Source organism: Muscardinus avellanarius, assembly GCF_963383645.1.
Source record: "Muscardinus avellanarius genome assembly, chromosome: 14".
NCBI lineage: Eukaryota > Metazoa > Chordata > Mammalia > Rodentia > Gliridae > Muscardinus > Muscardinus avellanarius.
In genome coordinates, this window is record NC_137800.1 from 11,677,876 (window position 1) to 11,696,096 (window position 18,221).

Here is an 18,221-nt window from a genome sequence, read left to right on the forward strand (position 1 = left end):
TTCCACCTCTGAGCTATAGCTCCAACCCTATTTTACTTTTTAATTTTGTTACAGAATGCCTACATTGCTGAGCCTGGCTTTGAACCTGTGATCCTCTGTCTCAGCCTCCCAAGTACTGACATTATAGGATTGTGCCACCATGCCTAGCTAGTGGCCTTCTAATTCTTAAGCCTGGACTGAAACAAATAATCTCCACTGCAGCTGGGATAAACTTCAGAAATGTCAGTTTCGGAAAACATGCTTCCTCTATAAATAAAAACTTTCACAGCAGCTGAACTAGTTTGCACTCCCACCAACAGTGTAGAAGAGCTCCTCTTTCCCCACATCCTCGCCATCATTTGTTGTTATTTGACTTCTTTACGCTTGCCACTCTGATTGGGGTTGGATGGAATCTCAGTGTAGTTTTGGTTTGCATCTTCCTGATGGCTAATGCTGTTGAACATTTTTTCATGTATCTATTGATCATTTATCTATTATTTTATGAAGTATCTATTCAATTCAGTTTCCCATTTTTTATTGGGTTATTTGTTTTGAAAATGTAAAGTCTTTTAAACTCTTTCTATATTCTGGATAGCCCTCCCTCAGAGGGATAGCTGGTAAAGATCTCCCATTCTGTAGGCTTTCTCTTTAGATTCTTGATGATATCATTGTTGACCTGGACACTCAGTATTGGAAGGGAAGAAAATGGGGAGGTGAAGAGGAGCACCAAGTACTGTGTGAATATATGCCATTGTCAACATGATCTACATTATGATGTGAAACTATAATGCACCAATAAAAATATAAAAAATAAAATAAATGGGTGGGGCTGTATTTATGGATACTGAAGTACGTTCCAATAAAGTTTTCTTTCTTTCTTTCTTTTTTTTTTTTTGGTGGTACTGGGGTTCCTGGAAGCCCTTCTACCTCCGGGCTACACTCCCAGACCTATTTTTACATTTTTTTATTTGGAAACAGGGTCTCCTAAGCCAGCGCGCGGGGCTGGCTTCGAACCTACGCGATCCTCCTGTTTCTGCCTCCCAAGCGCGGGGATGACAAGCGAGCGCCACCACGCCCGGCTCAATAAAGTTTTCTTATGGACACCAAAAAAACTTTCATTGTTACTACAGTTTCTAAAAGTGTACAGTGACAGGACTTCTCAGGGGCAACTTCTTGTCAAGAAATCAAAAGGATATTTTGTTTGGTCTCTTCTTTATGAAGTCATTTAGAAATAAATTTAATTTTTAATCTTAAAAATAGTTTAGAAAGCAAGAAGAAAAACATCAAAGATTGTGGTTACCAAAAAGTAAGTAAAAAAAAATCCAAGTTATAATCCTTCCCTTGATCTATATGTGCTAAGCTGTAAATTTCTGTCTTTGCCCAGACTCTGCCTCTGAACTTCAGTCTTGGACATCCAATCTCTGAGCATTTCCATTTACATGTACTAAACTATCTCAAAAGTCACATTTCCATATTAGAATCCCACTCTCTATGTCCACTGTCCACTCCATTTTACTTTTTTATAGCACTAAACACTGTCCAACATACTACTTATTTGACTATTTGCTTCCATTTGTCTCCCTGGCAAGAATATAAATGCCTTGAAGGAGCCCAGGGGCATTCTATCTCTGAGCTACACCTCCAGCGCTATTTTTTATTCTTTATTTTGAAACAGGGTCTCACTGAGTTGCAAAGACTCTCACTAAGTATCTGAGGCTGTCCTTGAACTGCGATCCTCCTTCTCAGCCTCCAAATGCTGGGATTATACTTTTAACCAAGAAAAGTACCTGGTGCAAAATGGTGCTCAGTAGACCCAGCTAGTTCTCTGGGCTCTTTAAGAGGAGTCAGTGTAAACTTTGTGGTGAGAAGAAAGACTAGAAATGACCTTGGTTACTGTACTGAATCTACACTTGTCCGATGTTCTTTCTGTTGTTAGAGGATCTGAGGACACCACTAAGAGATACACTTATTTCAAACTAAGCGTGCCAACTGTATATTCAACTAATAAGAAGCTGACACTATTTAATGAGAAGAAATATACAAGCCAGGCATGGTGGGTGCACATCTGTAATCCTAGTACTTGGACGGCTGAGACGAGACAAACACAAATTCAGGAGCAACCTCGGCAACTTAGTGAGAGCCTCCCCAACTTAGGAAGATGCTGTATCAAGATAAAAAAATAATAGTAAGGTTGAGGGGTGTAGCGAGGAGATAGAATGTCCTGATTTCAATCACCAGTACCCCACACATATGCCAAAAAAGGGAGGTGAATATACAATTAGTTTATGAATTTGGAAACTGGACGCTATAACCATGTCTAAAGAAAATAATCAAAATGTGCATCAAAAATGAGCTTTGTAATCTGAGACATCTATGTTCAAATCTTATCTCTTATCATTTCCTAACTTTGTGACATTAACTGATTTACTGTGCTTTTCAGGTTATAATTCCTTAGCTCTACTTTCAGCGCTAGCGATATCTTATTCAGGGGTATTTTGAAGAGTAAACGAGATATTATGCAAGAAAGTACAAGTCTGTCATATATTTGGGATTTTTTCTTTCTTTTTTCCTCTGAATCAGTGGGATTTGGTCTTCAGCATTTTCTTGGTACACTTCAGAAAAACAAAAAATACCACCACCACCACCACAACCCTCCAAAAAAAAAAAAAAAAAAAGACAGTCTTTATATAAAGCTTGTGGAGCTAAGGGTAATGTGGTAAGTAGGTGAGAAAAGTATCTAACATGAAATATTGGTATTCAGTTAAATAGCAAAAGTTGTAGTCATGCCCCCAGAGCCAGTCAGGAATGTCAGCATCAGGGTTTATCTGTCTTCTCCGGTTCTTGTGTATCTATAGAAAAACACAGTGATAACTCTTAGTAAAATGCTTAACATTCCGCGTAATGATGACATCATACCATGTTGATGTGGTTGGCCATCTCAAACACCCTCTGTCTTATTTCATCTAGACTTCCATTGTACTTCTTAAACTAAAAAAAGACAATCAAAACAGAAAATGGGCATTTATCAGAATTATATAATTAGATGATAAGAAAGACCACCTGACATATTATATGTGATGATAAATAAGAATCAATTGTTGATGTTGACACTTATAAGCTAGAAATTGATAGACTTCTTATTTCCATGGCTACATTAAAACATTTTAGGAGTGGATATTAGTTTCTCTCTCTTAAAGTACTAGCTCAGTATTAGTCTCTTGGGAATTATTCCCAATGTATTTTCAGTGACATTTTATAGATTTGAAGCTGTGAATAATCAGCACAAAAAATAGTTTATACACGTTTTAGAAATATGTGAACAATAAGCTGGGCGTGGTGGTGCACGTTTGTAATCTCAGCATTCATGAGGGGGCTGAGACAGGAGAATTGTGGTTTGCAGCCAGCCTCAGCTACTTTATTTTATGGTACTGGAGGTAAAACCCAGGGGCTTTTCTACCTCTGGGCTATACTCCCAGACCTATTTTATACTTTATTTGGAAACAGGGTCTCACTAAGTTGCTGAGAGCCTCACTCAGTAGCTGAGGCTGGCTTTGAACCTGTGTGATCCTCCTGTCTCGGCCTCCCAAGCTCTTGGATTACAATTACAAGTGTGCATGACCATGCCTGACCAGCCTCAGCTACTTAGTGAGGCTCTTTGCAACTCAGTGAGACCCTGTTTCAAAAAAATAAAGAATAAATAATAGGGCTGGGAATGTAGCTCGGAGGTTGCCCCTGGGTCCCATCCCCAGTACCGCAAAAAAAAAAAATTAAATTTAAAAAAGAAATATGTGAACAGTAAATGAATTCAGTGCAACAAGACAGGCTGAAGCTTTAGGGACTTAACAAAGTAAGTTAGCCACAGTTTTATAACCTGAAATTTTTCTTTTTGGTATTAAACACATGAATCTCTTGTTTAGAAAATGCATTCTTAAAAAAGTAAAAAGACAAACAGTGACTATCACCAAACATTTGTCTTTTTCCAAAAATGCCAATCAATGGCCTCTTATATTTGCTGTTTCTTTGTGCACCAAAATTCTAATTTACAAATGTTAAATTATTTTACAGGAGACAATAGGACAAAATAATCTAATTGGAAACTAAGTTTGGGGTTCTTAAGAGAATAAGAAAGAAGTGTTATAAGACCACCAGTTTAATATATGCATATCATACCAGTTGCCTATTTCTGAAAAAGAGAAAGCTTAGCATCTTAACTGAAATTATAAAATTTCTTCAGATCAAAATAATTTACAACTATAGCTCATGTTTGTGATTTTCCAAAGCTGATACAGGTAGGAACTATCTCTCATAATAAATAAATTTATGTAGAGGAAGATTTAAAAAAAAAACACAGGTATCCGATTTAATTACCTCACCATTATCCAGGACCAAAAAATATTCTATGTATTGCTTACGTTCCTTAGACTTCCGGCCATTAGATGTCTGAAATAGAAGAACAATTAATAAGACAACATATTTCTTTGAATAGCCCTTTTTTATTTGACTTGTGTAATTTTATAAGGGTTTGGATAATATCTGGGAATCAAGGGAGTTAATATTATCATTAAATTCTACCTCAGTGGCCGGATTATCTATAGACAAGATTCCGCACAATAGGAGTGGAAAGGACATTAGTAATATCCCACTGTGATCCCTTCACTGTACCAAATAGTTTAAATGACTGCATAACTATTTTATAAGTGATCTGGAACCAGACCACGGACTTTCTGAACACTGGATTTCCCCTACCAGTCTGCCATGAAATAGAGACACACTGATTCAATGTCTGGGCCATGTTGTTGCTTTTTTTAAAAAAAACCTGCCACCCCTGTTACAGCCTTTAAAACCTGCTCCTTTGCCCAAGGTATAATGCCCAGATGTACCATGGCATGTATTTGCTTTTCTCCCATCATGCATGGCTACCTCTCTGTCCTGTGTTCTAGTTTTCCCTATTCTCTGTTCCTTTCTCACCAGGAAAAATCCCTAATTATTTTACAGTGTATTGTTAACACTGGAAAGCAGCATGGTTCAAATAATATTACGGTAATATGCCAAGGCATTACTATGGATTTCACTAACACAGAGGGCAAGGTTGGAGTGGGGAGCAAGATGGGTTGTAGAAGAAAATGCACCCAGAGCTGTGTGTGTGTGTGTGTGTGTGTGTGTGTGTGTTTCACAATGAACCTCATTATGATGTACAATTGCAAAGCACTCATAAAAGTATTAAAAAAAAGAAAAGTAGCAGATACAAGATTCCTACTAAATAATAAACCGCCAAAGTTTATTGGTTTTTTTTTAAGTGCTTGTTTTTTAGCAGGCTATTAAGTTTCCATTACCAAGAACAAAATGACTGAAGGCAGGCTTTTAGGTATTATGCAATGGAATATGTATTTACCTCCCACTCTCCACAGGAGCAAAACATTTAATAGCACTTACTGGGCACTGACAGTGCTCTAGGAACTAATACAATAGTTCAATAGTCTTGGTCCATCTTCTTAGGGATAGATAGACACACAAGAGATAGACAGACACGTGTATCAGATGGTAACCAGCACTATGGGATGGATTAAATGGGTGACAGGGTGTTGGATGACTAGGTAATTATTTCAGAACAGATGGTGAGAGAAAAGCTTCTTTAAAGAGTTGGCCCAGCATACTTCTAATTCTAGCAGTTAAAAGGCTGAGACAGGAAGAATCCAGGTTCTCAGACAGCCTCAGTAACTTATAGTGAGGCCCTCTGCAACTTGCTGAATCCTTGTTTCAAAATAAAATAGGACTGTGAATGTAGCTTGGGAGGTTGAGACAAGAGGACTACAGATTCTCCACCAGCGTCAGCAATATAGAGAAAGGCCTTAGGTAACTTAATGACACCCTATTTCAACATAAAAAATAAAATAGGGCTGGAGGTGTAGCTCAGAGATAGAATGTCCCTGGATTCAATCCCCAGTAACACACACACACACACACACACACACACACACACACACACACACACACACACCAGTTGGCTAATACAAGACATTAATAAAAACAAAAGCCAGGGAAAGGAAGATAAAACTAGAAGATAATTCCAATAGAGACATAAAAGTTGGTAATAAGACTCTAAGGCAAATTGGTATTGACATGCTTAAAACAGAAGAAATAAGTCTGTTTTTGTAAGAACATGGCTGTTGCCATGGAGATTCTGGGATAGTACCTGCGGGCAGTCAGGAAAGCAGAGTGAAGACCTGGAACATGAGGAGCCACTTGCTGATGGTTCCGTATGAGGACAGATGAAAGGAAGAGGAATGTAGAGTGATTTTCAGAGGTGGACTTGAACAAATGATGGAGAGTGATGGTTTTGAGATGGGAAAAAATGAAAGAGAAGCGGTTTTTGTTCAGGGTTTGGAAATCAGTTCTTCTATTTCACCATAATAAGTGTGTGATGCCAGATATGTAAATGGATACACTAAAGAGCTAGCTCATTATAACAGTGTGATTTGCAGAAGAGAGGCCAAGACTGGAGGCACACGTCTAACAATAATGAGCATATCGCTCCTATCTAAGAAAGCACAGGACAAGATTACCTTAGAATGTGCAGACAAGACAAACACAGAGAGCCAGAGCTGAGATTTCTAAGGTCCTTTACTGTTTGTTCATCAAACAGAGGAGAGTTAACAGATAAGAACTTAGAAGAAGGACAAGTAGGGAGGTAATAGAAAGACTAAACAATGGCAGGTCATGAAAGCAAGACCACCTCCATATCATTACCAAAGAAGTGAGACCAAAACTCAGGAGTCGAGTCGTATCTAGCTAAGTCTAGAGGACAGTGTTCCCAGAACTGGCGGGCAGGACTGGTTCTTCTGGGTGATGACACTGATATGTTGTAAGCCCACAGCAAGTGGAACGATGGGAATTTTACTCAGAACATATCTGCCCAGTGCTTACAGATTCTGTGAACATTTAGAACAGATGAATGCAGTTGTAGATCCTGAAGGAAACAAAAGTCATACCAGCAAAGACATTTTAAGATACACTTTGCAGTTTAAAACACAAAGCTGTATTCATTTCTGAAAGCAGAATTTCATAAAGGACAGAATGTTCTGAGTTCCTCTAGGCAGAGAACCCACATCTCTTTTTTCTCATTGCTATATTCCTAGCACCTACGAAAGTCTTTTAGGAAAGATTTTTTGGATGCGTTCATTAAGACAGCAGGATATTTCATCTCAAAATAATAATTCTTTGCGCTTTTTCAGGTTGTAGTTACAGAGAATATTTTATGATATTTTCGATTTCTATGATGTTTTAGATTTCTTTTCAGCTCTTGCACATTGTTGATGGTAATAGTTGAGCCATAAGTACTTGTTAAATAAATTGTGAATGTACAGCAATGTTTTATAATGAGTGTCTCTATTATCTACTAATTACCACAACGGCTAAAATTTTTAGTCATTTGTACTGTTGTATTGGAACTCAAGGCAGGGATACATCAGAGCATCACTAATAAAAAAGTAGAACAATACGTACGACCAGTCTGGTGCCAGGTAGGACCACATTCTGCTGCGGTCCACGTACCCATAACACCTCATCCGTCCCACAGGTGCTGTTCGCCTCATTTTCATTGGGGTCGTACTTGAAGAGTGCGTGCTCCTGTTGATCATGATTTGTGGGTCCCAAAGGTTCAATGAAGTACTTTTGGTCTCCTTGACTGAAGTAGCCCCTGAAGGACATGAGAATTCAGGCTTCTTAACACAATATTCTTGCATCTGAGCGGCCCCAGAAAAGGAACCTCTAGAAATGCATAGTCAAATTCCCAACAGTTGAACCTCATGGCAATAGGCACAATGAGTACAGTGAAACTTACAGCCGGAGATGCTTTTAAATAGTAGCTCAACTTAGTTTCTCTATATGGAAATGAGACATGTTAGGGAAAAGGAAATCTCTCCCTAATGATGGCCTAAAGCCTATCAAGCCAGTTTCAAGCACTAGAAGAAGCACTGCCTGCCTCTGTGGGGGCATCCTTCCAATTTTCATGCTGTGTCTACTTTAAAGGTAGCATAAAAATGAAAGAGCCTTGGGGGTTCTTTCTGATAAAGGGCTAAAACCCTGAGCCTGTCACAAGGTATCTGTGGTACCATGAAAAATACTTCAATTCATTTAGCCTTCATTTCTCCACCTACAACGTGATAATGATAATACTTACCTAATAGGATTATGGTAAAGATGGAAAGAGATAACACATAAAGCATGTAACCAATGAATATTATCAATTCCTTGTGCTGAGGTCCTGAGCTAAAATGTATTCAACTAACCATCATCGTGATCATCATCATCATCATCATCATCATCATCATCATCATCATCATCTAGTGGTATTGGGGATTAAACCTTGGGGCATTCTACCTCTGAGCTATACCCCAAGCTCTATTCCATATTTATTTTAAAACAGGGTCTTGCTAGGTTTCTGAGGATCTTTCTAAGTTGTGGAGACTGGTCTCAAACATGCAATCTTCCAGTCCACACAGGTATATGCCATCATGCCTAGTTCAACTAATTATTTAGTGAGTACTTATTGTCCATTAGGCATTGGAATAAAAAAAGTAGCCATAATCTCTTTCTTCTTGGAGCATATATTCAAAGGAGAACATGGATGCATAGCAAATAATCAAATACACATATATGTATATAATTATTTGGTAAATACATGACATATATAATTATTATATGTTAGTAATATTATATATTAGTAATCTATTAGTATGAAGAAAAATACAAGAGCATATAGCAAGGAGGCTGGATTAAGTGTACACAGAATTGCGTGTAACCAAGAGTGGATGTGGGGAGATAAATGGTGAGGTTTTGTAGTGATTTGAATAAAGGATAATGATGGCTGAACTGGGTGTTGCAGTAGAGATGAATGTATGAATGATATCTGGGAATGTTTAGAAGATATAATGAGTAAGGTTTACAAGGGATATAAAATAGAATCTTGTGAGGCAAGCTGTCCTAAATGATTTTCTGGATTGGGCAAATGATTATTTGATTATGCCATTGATTGAAATAGAGAACACAGCACAAATATCAGATTTGTAAGACAATTATTAGTTCAATTTAAGACGTATTGAGATTGAGTTTCCTTAAAATAGGCAGCTGGAAATATAGAAGAAATTAGGTTATTAAGTCTGAGCATCAGAAGAGGTATCTTAACTCTAGGAAGATACGTGGGTAGCTATTAACAGAAAAAAAAATGGATGCCTTAATCATTAATAAAACAAGCTAGAGAGAATTTAAAGTGGGGAGCTCAGGTGCAGAGGAGTTCCATTCCCTAAAGATTCTGACTCTAAAACTGAGTCTCAAAAGCCTATATTTTATAAACAAGCCAAAATCTTGGTGTGGCCGTGCACGCCTGTAATCCCAGAATTTGAGACACTGAGACAGTAGGAACACAGGTAGGAAAACAGCCTCAGCAACTTAGCAAGGCTCTCAGCAGCTTTGTGAGACCCTGCTTACAAATTTAAAAAAATTAAAACTTGGGTTGGGGGTAGAGTTTGGGGTTAGAATAACCCTAGTTTCAATCTCTAGCACCACAAAAATAAATAAATGTTTTAAAAAATTAATAGAAGCAAAAATAGGGAAAGCAACTCTGAAAGCAATTCAGATGTGTAGTTTATATACACCACTGTCAAGTTACATGTTCCCTTCAACTCAGATGTGTGATTTGCATTCCACTTTCAAAATTTAAAATCTTGTAAAATTATACTTAGGAGTCTTCAGACACACACACACACACACACACACACACACACACACACACACACCATCATCATCATCACTGGTACATGCAGAATGTTTACAAGTCTTACTTCAGACCCCTACATGTGGTGATGCTGGCGTCAGAAACTTCCTCATTTGCAATGTGTCCTTGGTAGTAACAGTCATCCTAAAAAAAAAAAAGGAAAAGGGGATTTGTTCAAGGGAAGCATACACTGGTTTTGCACTACCTGGTAAATTTGAACTGAAATCTTGAACCAGGACCTATGCTACTTTTCAACTATTTCTTCTGGACAAAAGCCAACGCAAAGATGCTTGGAAACTGATTAAAGATGAGCTTTTTATGTGATAAAATCTTTAGTATTAATTACCCCAAATGCTTACAAGATATTAATACATATTAGTGGTTCTGAGTCAGGAATACATTTAGTCACATTGGGGTACAAAAATAACTTTAGGCAAAGGAGGAGAAACACTCATGGAGTGAGGAAGGGGCCCCCAGGGGGTGAGGCAGATTTGACAAAGGAAAGAGTTCAGTGCTCGTCATGTACATACACAAAATTACCAATGCCAATCTCAATGCCTTGCACAGGGGGGATGAAGGGATAGGTTGAGAGTTGGGAGGAGGATTTACTGAGTGCTATGGGCATGGATGCCTCTTCACTCTAAGTTTCATAATGATATATAATTACAATGCACCAATGAAAATACAGCAGATATTTATTCTTCTCTTTCAAAAGAAGATGACTCATTAACTTTTTTCTATGTCCTACCACTTTTTTCCCAAATGATGGATTATCCAGATTATACTTTTACTTCTTTATTTATCCAAAGAGTTTCACCAGATTAAAATGAACCAGCATGGTAGTTCCTACATCCATTTGGAGTAAAACATCAATCCTAACATTTTTCCTTGTGGGTGTATCCTGAAGGACCTTTCTGTTTGGGGCCAGATGAGATCGCGTGGAAATCCTTGTATCTGTTACAGACGAGAGTATTTGAAAGCTGACAACAGAAAGGAGAGCTCCGAGCAGGAGGCATTGCCACACAGGGCAGCTGCTCAGAGTGGGCAAAGAGGGGCTCTGGAGGGGGATGAGGGACACAATGACTTAAGGAGAGGCTGGAATTCTACAGTCGTCCTTGAGGAAAGACCTGTGGCTGTGAGAGATCACATGACCCGGAGGTGGTAGAAACACTGAATGATGGAGGTGTTTTGCTCACCGCACTCAAAAATAACTCCACAAAACGACTCAAAAGAAAATATCACACTCCTGCCCACCTCCCTGGAAGCTAGAGACCACCAGAGTTGCTAAGGCATGCCTTTATTCTTAATAGAATGAAAAGTAAAAAGAAAAGAAAAATCCATTATGTAATCACCACTTCTGAAAAAAAAACAAACAAGGTTATAAATGTAGTTTCGTTCCTATATTCCTGGTTAGGACACTGTATTTAAACCTATGGGCCACACCCCTAATAAGACAGAATCTAGGCGACTATTGTACCATGATCTGCGGGCTTGTGGTGATCTCCTTTCCCTTGGAATTATAATACGTTTCCGTGTAGTTTGGTGCAAGGAGATTCCTGGGGAAAGAAAAAGTGGCCTGGTTACTGGTGCTGATTATTTAGTCCAGCGATCAGAGAGAGTTTCTCAGGTTGTCCAGAAACGTTTTATCTCCTCAGCTCCTTCTCCAGACTTGTGGAGACAAGTCCAAGCACAAAGGGGCTGCCTAAACCAAGAAGTCAGAGGGACAGGGGCATTCCCGAGCAGTGTAAAATGGCACCTGCTCCCTCGTGAGACTTCATAAGCATGTTTGAGGAGAGAATTCAGGAAGAAGCAAGCAGAACAGAGAAGGCCAAGTTGGTAAAAATGAATGATGTGGGCCAGGCTCTAGTCAGTTTGGGATAACAGTGCCTTCACCCCCCCACCTCATCTCAGTCACCAGCGGCTGAACAACGGTGGCACAGCGGGGCTAGCTGGGAATCCACTTGCACTGAGGAGTTAGGGCCCCCCTGGCATTATTGCTAAGTTTGCACATATGTATATGTATATGTATGTGAGTGTATATGTGTATGTATATGTGTATGTGTATGTATATGTATATGTGTATATGTGTATGTGAGATAAACACACACACATACACACACACTCAGACCTTCTTATACTTGGGTTCTTCATCTATGTTTTCAACCAAATACAGATGAAAAATATTTGTAAAGAAACACTGGTCTCTATACTGATTATGTGGGGTCTTCTTAGAGCCAGTCACTTGAGGATATTAAGTGACGTCTTCCTCTCTCTCTCTCTCTCTCTCTCTCTCTCTCTCTCTCTCTCTCTCTCCCTCTCTCTCCCTCTCTCCCTCTTTCTCTCCCTCTTTCAACATATATTGTTTATATATTAACTTTATTATATATGTATAATATAATATATGTAAAGTATATATTATATGTAATGTAAATATATAACATAAATTTATATAAATACATATATAAATGTGTATAAATTTATTGTGTGTGTATATATATATAAAGAGAGAGAGAGACAGGCAGAGACAGAGTGAGAGTCTTAGTCAAGGCTTGTGTGAGTCATACATTGTAACAGATTCATTTTGTACACTTCCTGATGGCTTTTGATTGAGTACAGTATCAGAGATAAAAATACTTACTCGCTCTTTTTCAAACGAAGTATTGCAATTTTTCCATCAACTGTCATTTTATATTCTAATTCAGTTTTATATTTTTCCTGCAAAAAATGCGAAAACATTTACTGGTGATTAAAAGGTGCGTGTAAGTATTTTCTTGGCGAGTTCTCTCTGTGTACTCATTAGCAAGCATACTTGAATTTCTTTAGAGGTAGACTCTCTGATACCAAGTGCTTTGCTCTTCCACTTTTAGCAGATCAAATAATTCTGGCAATTGAATGGGTAAATGTCCTGAGTTACTTATATCCAAACTTTAAAATATAAAACCAATGTGCTTTGCCAGGATTTATTTGGATCAACAAGTATTTATGAGGCAAACATTGATGTCTCTGGACAGGAGTTGGAAGATGAGATGAAGGCGGGGCAGGGATGTGTCTAAGATATAGAAAATACCTTTATTTAATCTTATTGACAGTGTTAAACCAAAGTAGAAGGTTACAAAGGTTGGGTTCACTATCATAGGTACTCATGAACGTGTGCATGCATGCACACACACACACACACATACACATACACATACACACGCATACACATACACACCATGTGTGGTGTACTATAGATAGAGATAAATGGATATAAATTCAGCATGTTTTTGAAATCAAGAGCTAAATTGCATAACATTGATCATGACTGAAGCAAGCCTTCCGAAAAGGAATATATTGATATGCTCAAGAATATGCAAAACTGGTTTCCCAAAGGCTGCTGACTGATCTTTAAACATTTTGGCTGGTAATGCATGTCTGTAATCTCAGTACTTGGGAAGCTGATACAGGAGGATCACAGGTTTGAGGCCAGCCTCAGCAACTTTGCAAGACTTTTAGCAATTTAGCAAGACCCTATTCCCAAATAAAAACTTTTAAGAAAAAGAGGGCTGGTGGTATAACTCAGAGGTACACTGCCCCTGGGTTTAATGGTTCAGTACTCAGTACCTCAACCAAAAATACACACACACACACACACACACACACACACACACACACACACACATTTTAGTAGCAAGAAATTCATATAAAAGGGTGTTGATATAAAAATAATTATAATGTTGAGAAAAGAGAAAAGAATAAATACCAAGGTGGACTAACGGGTTATGTTGAGAAGCAGAAGTGAAAAAAAGAACTCTTATTAACTTATTTCCAGGGACAGGAAGGCACAAATTGCTGTGAAAATTAGTCACAAGAAGCGTAATATGGCAGGCTCCACAGGGCAACACCCACATAATCTTGGACATGGAGTAACGTGTACATCCCGCCTCAGTTTTCATCCATTCAATCTCAAAACACTCTTAACAAGCATCATCACTCTCTCCACATGAAGACAAAGAAGCCCGGGCTTCTGTGTATCTGAGTTTGAACAAGGAGAATGACTAAGCTGTATTAACAAACTTGGTTCCTGAATTCAGATCCTATACACTTTCGCCATGGATGGAGAGATGGACAGCTGCTGCAGTGATTTATCCTGGTGTTGAACTAGACAAGTACCAATATCTCTACGACAACCATCAACCCCGTTACATCATAATCTTTTGCTTCAAAAATTAATACTGGCCATCCAGGGTGTATCAGTAACTAGCCTATGATTTTGTTTCACAAGACTTTTTTTTCCAAAGAAAAACTTAAATTTATACTTATAGTTGTGAGGAAATTGTATTATAGCTCTGATAAAAAAAAATACTTCTGTCTCCAAATTTTTCTCCAAATATTTAGTGAAAAAACATGTCTGACATTTTTAAGAAACTGAGGGGAAAAAGCATTTGAAGAAAGCCATATTGAAGACACATCAAGGCACATAAATTTCATCAAACTTAGTGGCAATATTTTGCAGATAAATAGTTATTTTGACAAACTGGGTTTAGCTATCATAAGTTTGCTTTGGAAACAATCCTCTGAGACACTTTTTTTTTTTAAGCAGGTGTGTGTTTTCCTGGAGAGTTATTAATGTTATTTACCTACCTCCAAGGTAAAATAGCTGAAAATGTTTCAAAGTTAACATGATATATCTCATATACATAGTATATACACATTTTATATACATTATATATTATATACATTATATATCATGTATATGTATACATACATTACACACATACAGCACAATTCTCTTTGGGGAGGGCACAAAGACAGGCTTATTTAGGAAAATAGGGGATATACATTGAAGGGAGAATGTGAGCCATTTCAAGAGAGAGAGAGAGTGCCTTTGGAATCTCACGGTTCTTCTTTTTATAGGCGACTCTGTGAGGTGGTGGGTAGGGGCACACAGCAAAGGTAGCGGTCAGGACCTCCTCAGAATCCTCACTTTCTTGGCATCGATGGGTAGTGGCCAGGTTGCACTGGAGCTTGATCTCCCTTATAGATCCTCTGTTTACTAAGCATCTCAGGAATCTTAGGTGGGGAGAGGGGCCACTGTGATTAAGGATGTGGGCCTATTGAGGTTTCTGCTGCCCAAGATAGAACAGACACTGAAGTGAGTGAAGCATGATAAAATCTCTAGATTTTAAAAATATATTTCCCCTTTCCTTCCCAGTTTGTCTTCTTTCTACCTAATATTTTATTTTCCTATCCTACCTCATTTCCCACCTCTGAAACTTGGCTCACTTAATCTTAAGGGTTGATGAAGGTCAAATTTTCATCTTCTGTAACTTCCTCAACATTGACAAGGGACGAAGGCCCTGCCTAGTCAAAGATAAGGATGAGAAGTCTCATCCTAACTGACTTAAAGGAGACAGAAACTGGTCTTAGTCTTTAGCTGGGTTCTTTACAATAATATCAGAAGCTAACATCACTGAATGACACAGACTCATGAAGATGAGTAGGTGGGATTTTTCTTCCTATGTGCCTGGAGTCTTTGTTATGCCCATTGTGCCAAACCTGACATCAGAGATGTTGAGTTGACATTCATAAGCCTGGTTATTTGGTCAACAGAGCCATTCATCTGCTTTTTGGTGGTATTTCAATTGCAGCAAGCATCTCCATAAAAAATAGGCATTTTAGTGTATTGTACAATAACCCAGATATTACTATGACTCTAGCCCAAATGATTCCTATTTCAGAAGACATACCTTTTGCTCTGGTTCTTTGACTTCTCTTTTTTGTAGTGGGTGAAGTCTTATGGGGTAAACCACTTGATATTTCTTTGTCTTAGGAAATTCTTTTATAGCACTTACTGGGAAAAAGAGGAAATATGAAAGAGAGATTAGCTAGGTAGACAGAGATAGGCTGGCCAGTAATGGTCATCCTTACAGCATTCCCAGTGAAGGATGCTGCACACAGAAACCTCAAGTGATCTAGGCCAGTTGCACCAAGAAAAGAAAAAAAATCAGAAACCCACACTGTCTCTCAAATCCTTAATCTATGTCTTTAAATGTTTTCCCACTAAAGCTTACAAAAGTCTGCTTAGTTACATTAGGTTTTTATTTTTTATTTTCTCATTTTCTTTGCCATCTTGGATCCCTGCTGTGACTCCCTAACAGCAGCAGTGCAAGCAAAAGGAAAGGAAAGAGGAAGCCAAATAAATCTTCGGAGAAGCTAATTGGTCCCAGAATAATTGAGAAGCACTTTGGAAACCACGCAGTGCTATAAAAGCAAAATAATCAACGTATACCAATTCTGATTCAAATCTATTTTTCTTAGATTTGTTAATAGCCATACTTGAAACTAAGTCATGAGAAGAAAACATTCCAATACTAGGTTCTTAGAATGGGCTGGCATTAACAGTGCAGATAAACTTTCACTTTTTGCATACAGTAATATGAAAATTAGAGAAGCAGACAATTCAAACAGAAACACGGACCTGGAAGGACTTTTTGAATTTGCAGTCACCTTGGGAGACAATCAGAAGGTACATGATACAACCTACTTAAGTCTTAAATGCTCATCTTCGTATAGTTTCTAAGTTATTGTTAAGAAAAATTCAGAGCTGCCTCAAAGCTAACATTGAAGTTTCCTATCTTTTTTTTTTTTTTTCATTTGTCCACATATTCTACTTCTAGCTCTGTGGAAGGTGGGTACGAAGGTGGCTGCATATCCACCTGGGTGTAGACCACATTGGTGTTCAGCTTGGAAGTAGCCCCAACCCTATGATTTACCAAGACTAGAACTGGAAAGCCTTTATGTTCTTCTCTGTGTCATGAGCAGGAAGCTCTCTGAAGGCAGTCCTTGCTCATTAAAGCTCAGGTCTAACTTCTGTGGCAATATAAACTTTTATTACTGAGGTTGACATTTTGTTCGTTTGTTTTTGTGGTACTGGGGATTGAATCCAGGGGCATTCTACTTTTCAGCTACCTACCACCTATCCATTTTTATTTTTTGTTTTGAGACACAGTCTAGATGGGTTTCTGAGAGTCTCACTAAGTGTCCAAGATTGTCCTCCAACCTGAAATCCCCTTGTCTCAGCCTCTGAAGTACTGGGATTGCAGGTGTGTTCCACCAAACCTGGTTCATGGTTGACCTTTTAATAAATACAACTTAGGAATGCACCAGGTATTATCTTCTGCCAGTTCGCTAAGAAGAACTATACTCTTCCAGCTCATTTTGATAATGTATACAAAACAAAAACTCCATTTCTCAATTTTTTTTTAGAAACTAAAGCAGAAACTCAAAAATTCCTAATGATGAAAAACTTTTAGCATTTTTAAGTGGCTTTTGTTTCATCACTCAAGAGCCAATTATAGTTTACTTTGGAAGATTAGAAAAAGTGACTAAATTAGCTAAGAATCCTTTGAGTCAAATATGGGATGAAAATAACAAAAGAGATCTGCTTTCCATAGCTGAGATTTACTCTCGATAAATATTTTAAAAATATCTGAATCCATGATGCTAATACTAGAATATCTTAATAATTGGGGCTTAGTTTCAATTTTTTAAAAAATTGCTTGAAAAAGAGAGCTATATCAAATGGTTTCTAAACATTGTTCAAGTTGTCCATAATTTTATGCAAATCAATACAGAATCCCCTAAAACATCCTTGAAGGGGCCACAAGCATTTGGATAGGTAAGTTCTAATCAGTTGCAAGAAAACAAGCCTTACCATCTCATTTTCATAGTTCAGGGACAACACCACAAGCTTCGTGAAGGTAATCACAGGGCATTTTTAATTTTATTTAATTAATTTTAAAGACGAGTTATAGCATTAGCTATAAAAATTTTTCAGAAAAGACACAGAAGTCCAAAGGAACATTAAATGACCATTTTCTTTCCATCTAGTTAAATTTTCGTAACAATGAAATTTTCAGAACAATAAATTTTCAGAACAATATGATGCCAAAAAGAGCTCATGGTGTGGATACAATTCCCCACTGCCTTGCCTCCCTTAATTCACGGACACAAAACAAGCACACCATAAGGAGGCGGCATGTTGCCTGGCCTATCACAGCACCTAATCAGTGCAATTAGTGCTGTGATACTGACTTCAGGAAGCTATATTTCACCAATGTTGTAGCCTCAATAGCTCTTTGGAAAATGCTGCATTCGGAGTTTTCATCTATAACACACACAATTAAATCAGAAAATATAAGTGTAAGCTTCCTTCATAAAATAATACTGCCCACCTGACCTCCTTTCTAAAAACAGAATGTGACCACACACATTCAGAAGTAGAAAGAAAATAGGTGGAGCTATCCCACACCAATATTCTCTGCTGTATATGCTGCTCTCTGTGCTTTCAGTTAGTCTCTGGATCCTAATGTTTCATGAGGTCAAAAATTCCCAACTGGCTCTTAAATATGCACGCACAATAGGCAAATTAGCTATAACATTTATCTCCAACTCACTGGTGCTAGCACTTCCAAATGGAAACCAAAAC

General features: G+C 38.0%; 1 protein-coding gene across 1 annotated transcript in view; it reads right to left on the reverse strand.

Annotated features, from left to right (window-relative positions):
- Nucleotides 1-17,773, reverse strand: part of ADAM28 (ADAM metallopeptidase domain 28) — a gene marked incomplete at both ends in the record, with an annotated part of 47,421 nt that extends 29,648 nt beyond the window's left edge. Inside the window, 8 exons of the mRNA XM_080710210.1 lie at nt 2,896-2,967; nt 4,348-4,419; nt 7,483-7,675; nt 9,819-9,895; nt 11,229-11,307; nt 12,390-12,466; nt 15,481-15,584; nt 17,758-17,773. Coding sequence (XP_080566336.1) covers nt 2,896-2,967; nt 4,348-4,419; nt 7,483-7,675; nt 9,819-9,895; nt 11,229-11,307; nt 12,390-12,466; nt 15,481-15,584; nt 17,758-17,773 — 690 coding nt within the window. The remainder of the gene's footprint in view (nt 1-2,895; nt 2,968-4,347; nt 4,420-7,482; nt 7,676-9,818; nt 9,896-11,228; nt 11,308-12,389; nt 12,467-15,480; nt 15,585-17,757) is intronic.
- Between the last annotated feature and the right edge of the window lie 448 nt (nt 17,774-18,221).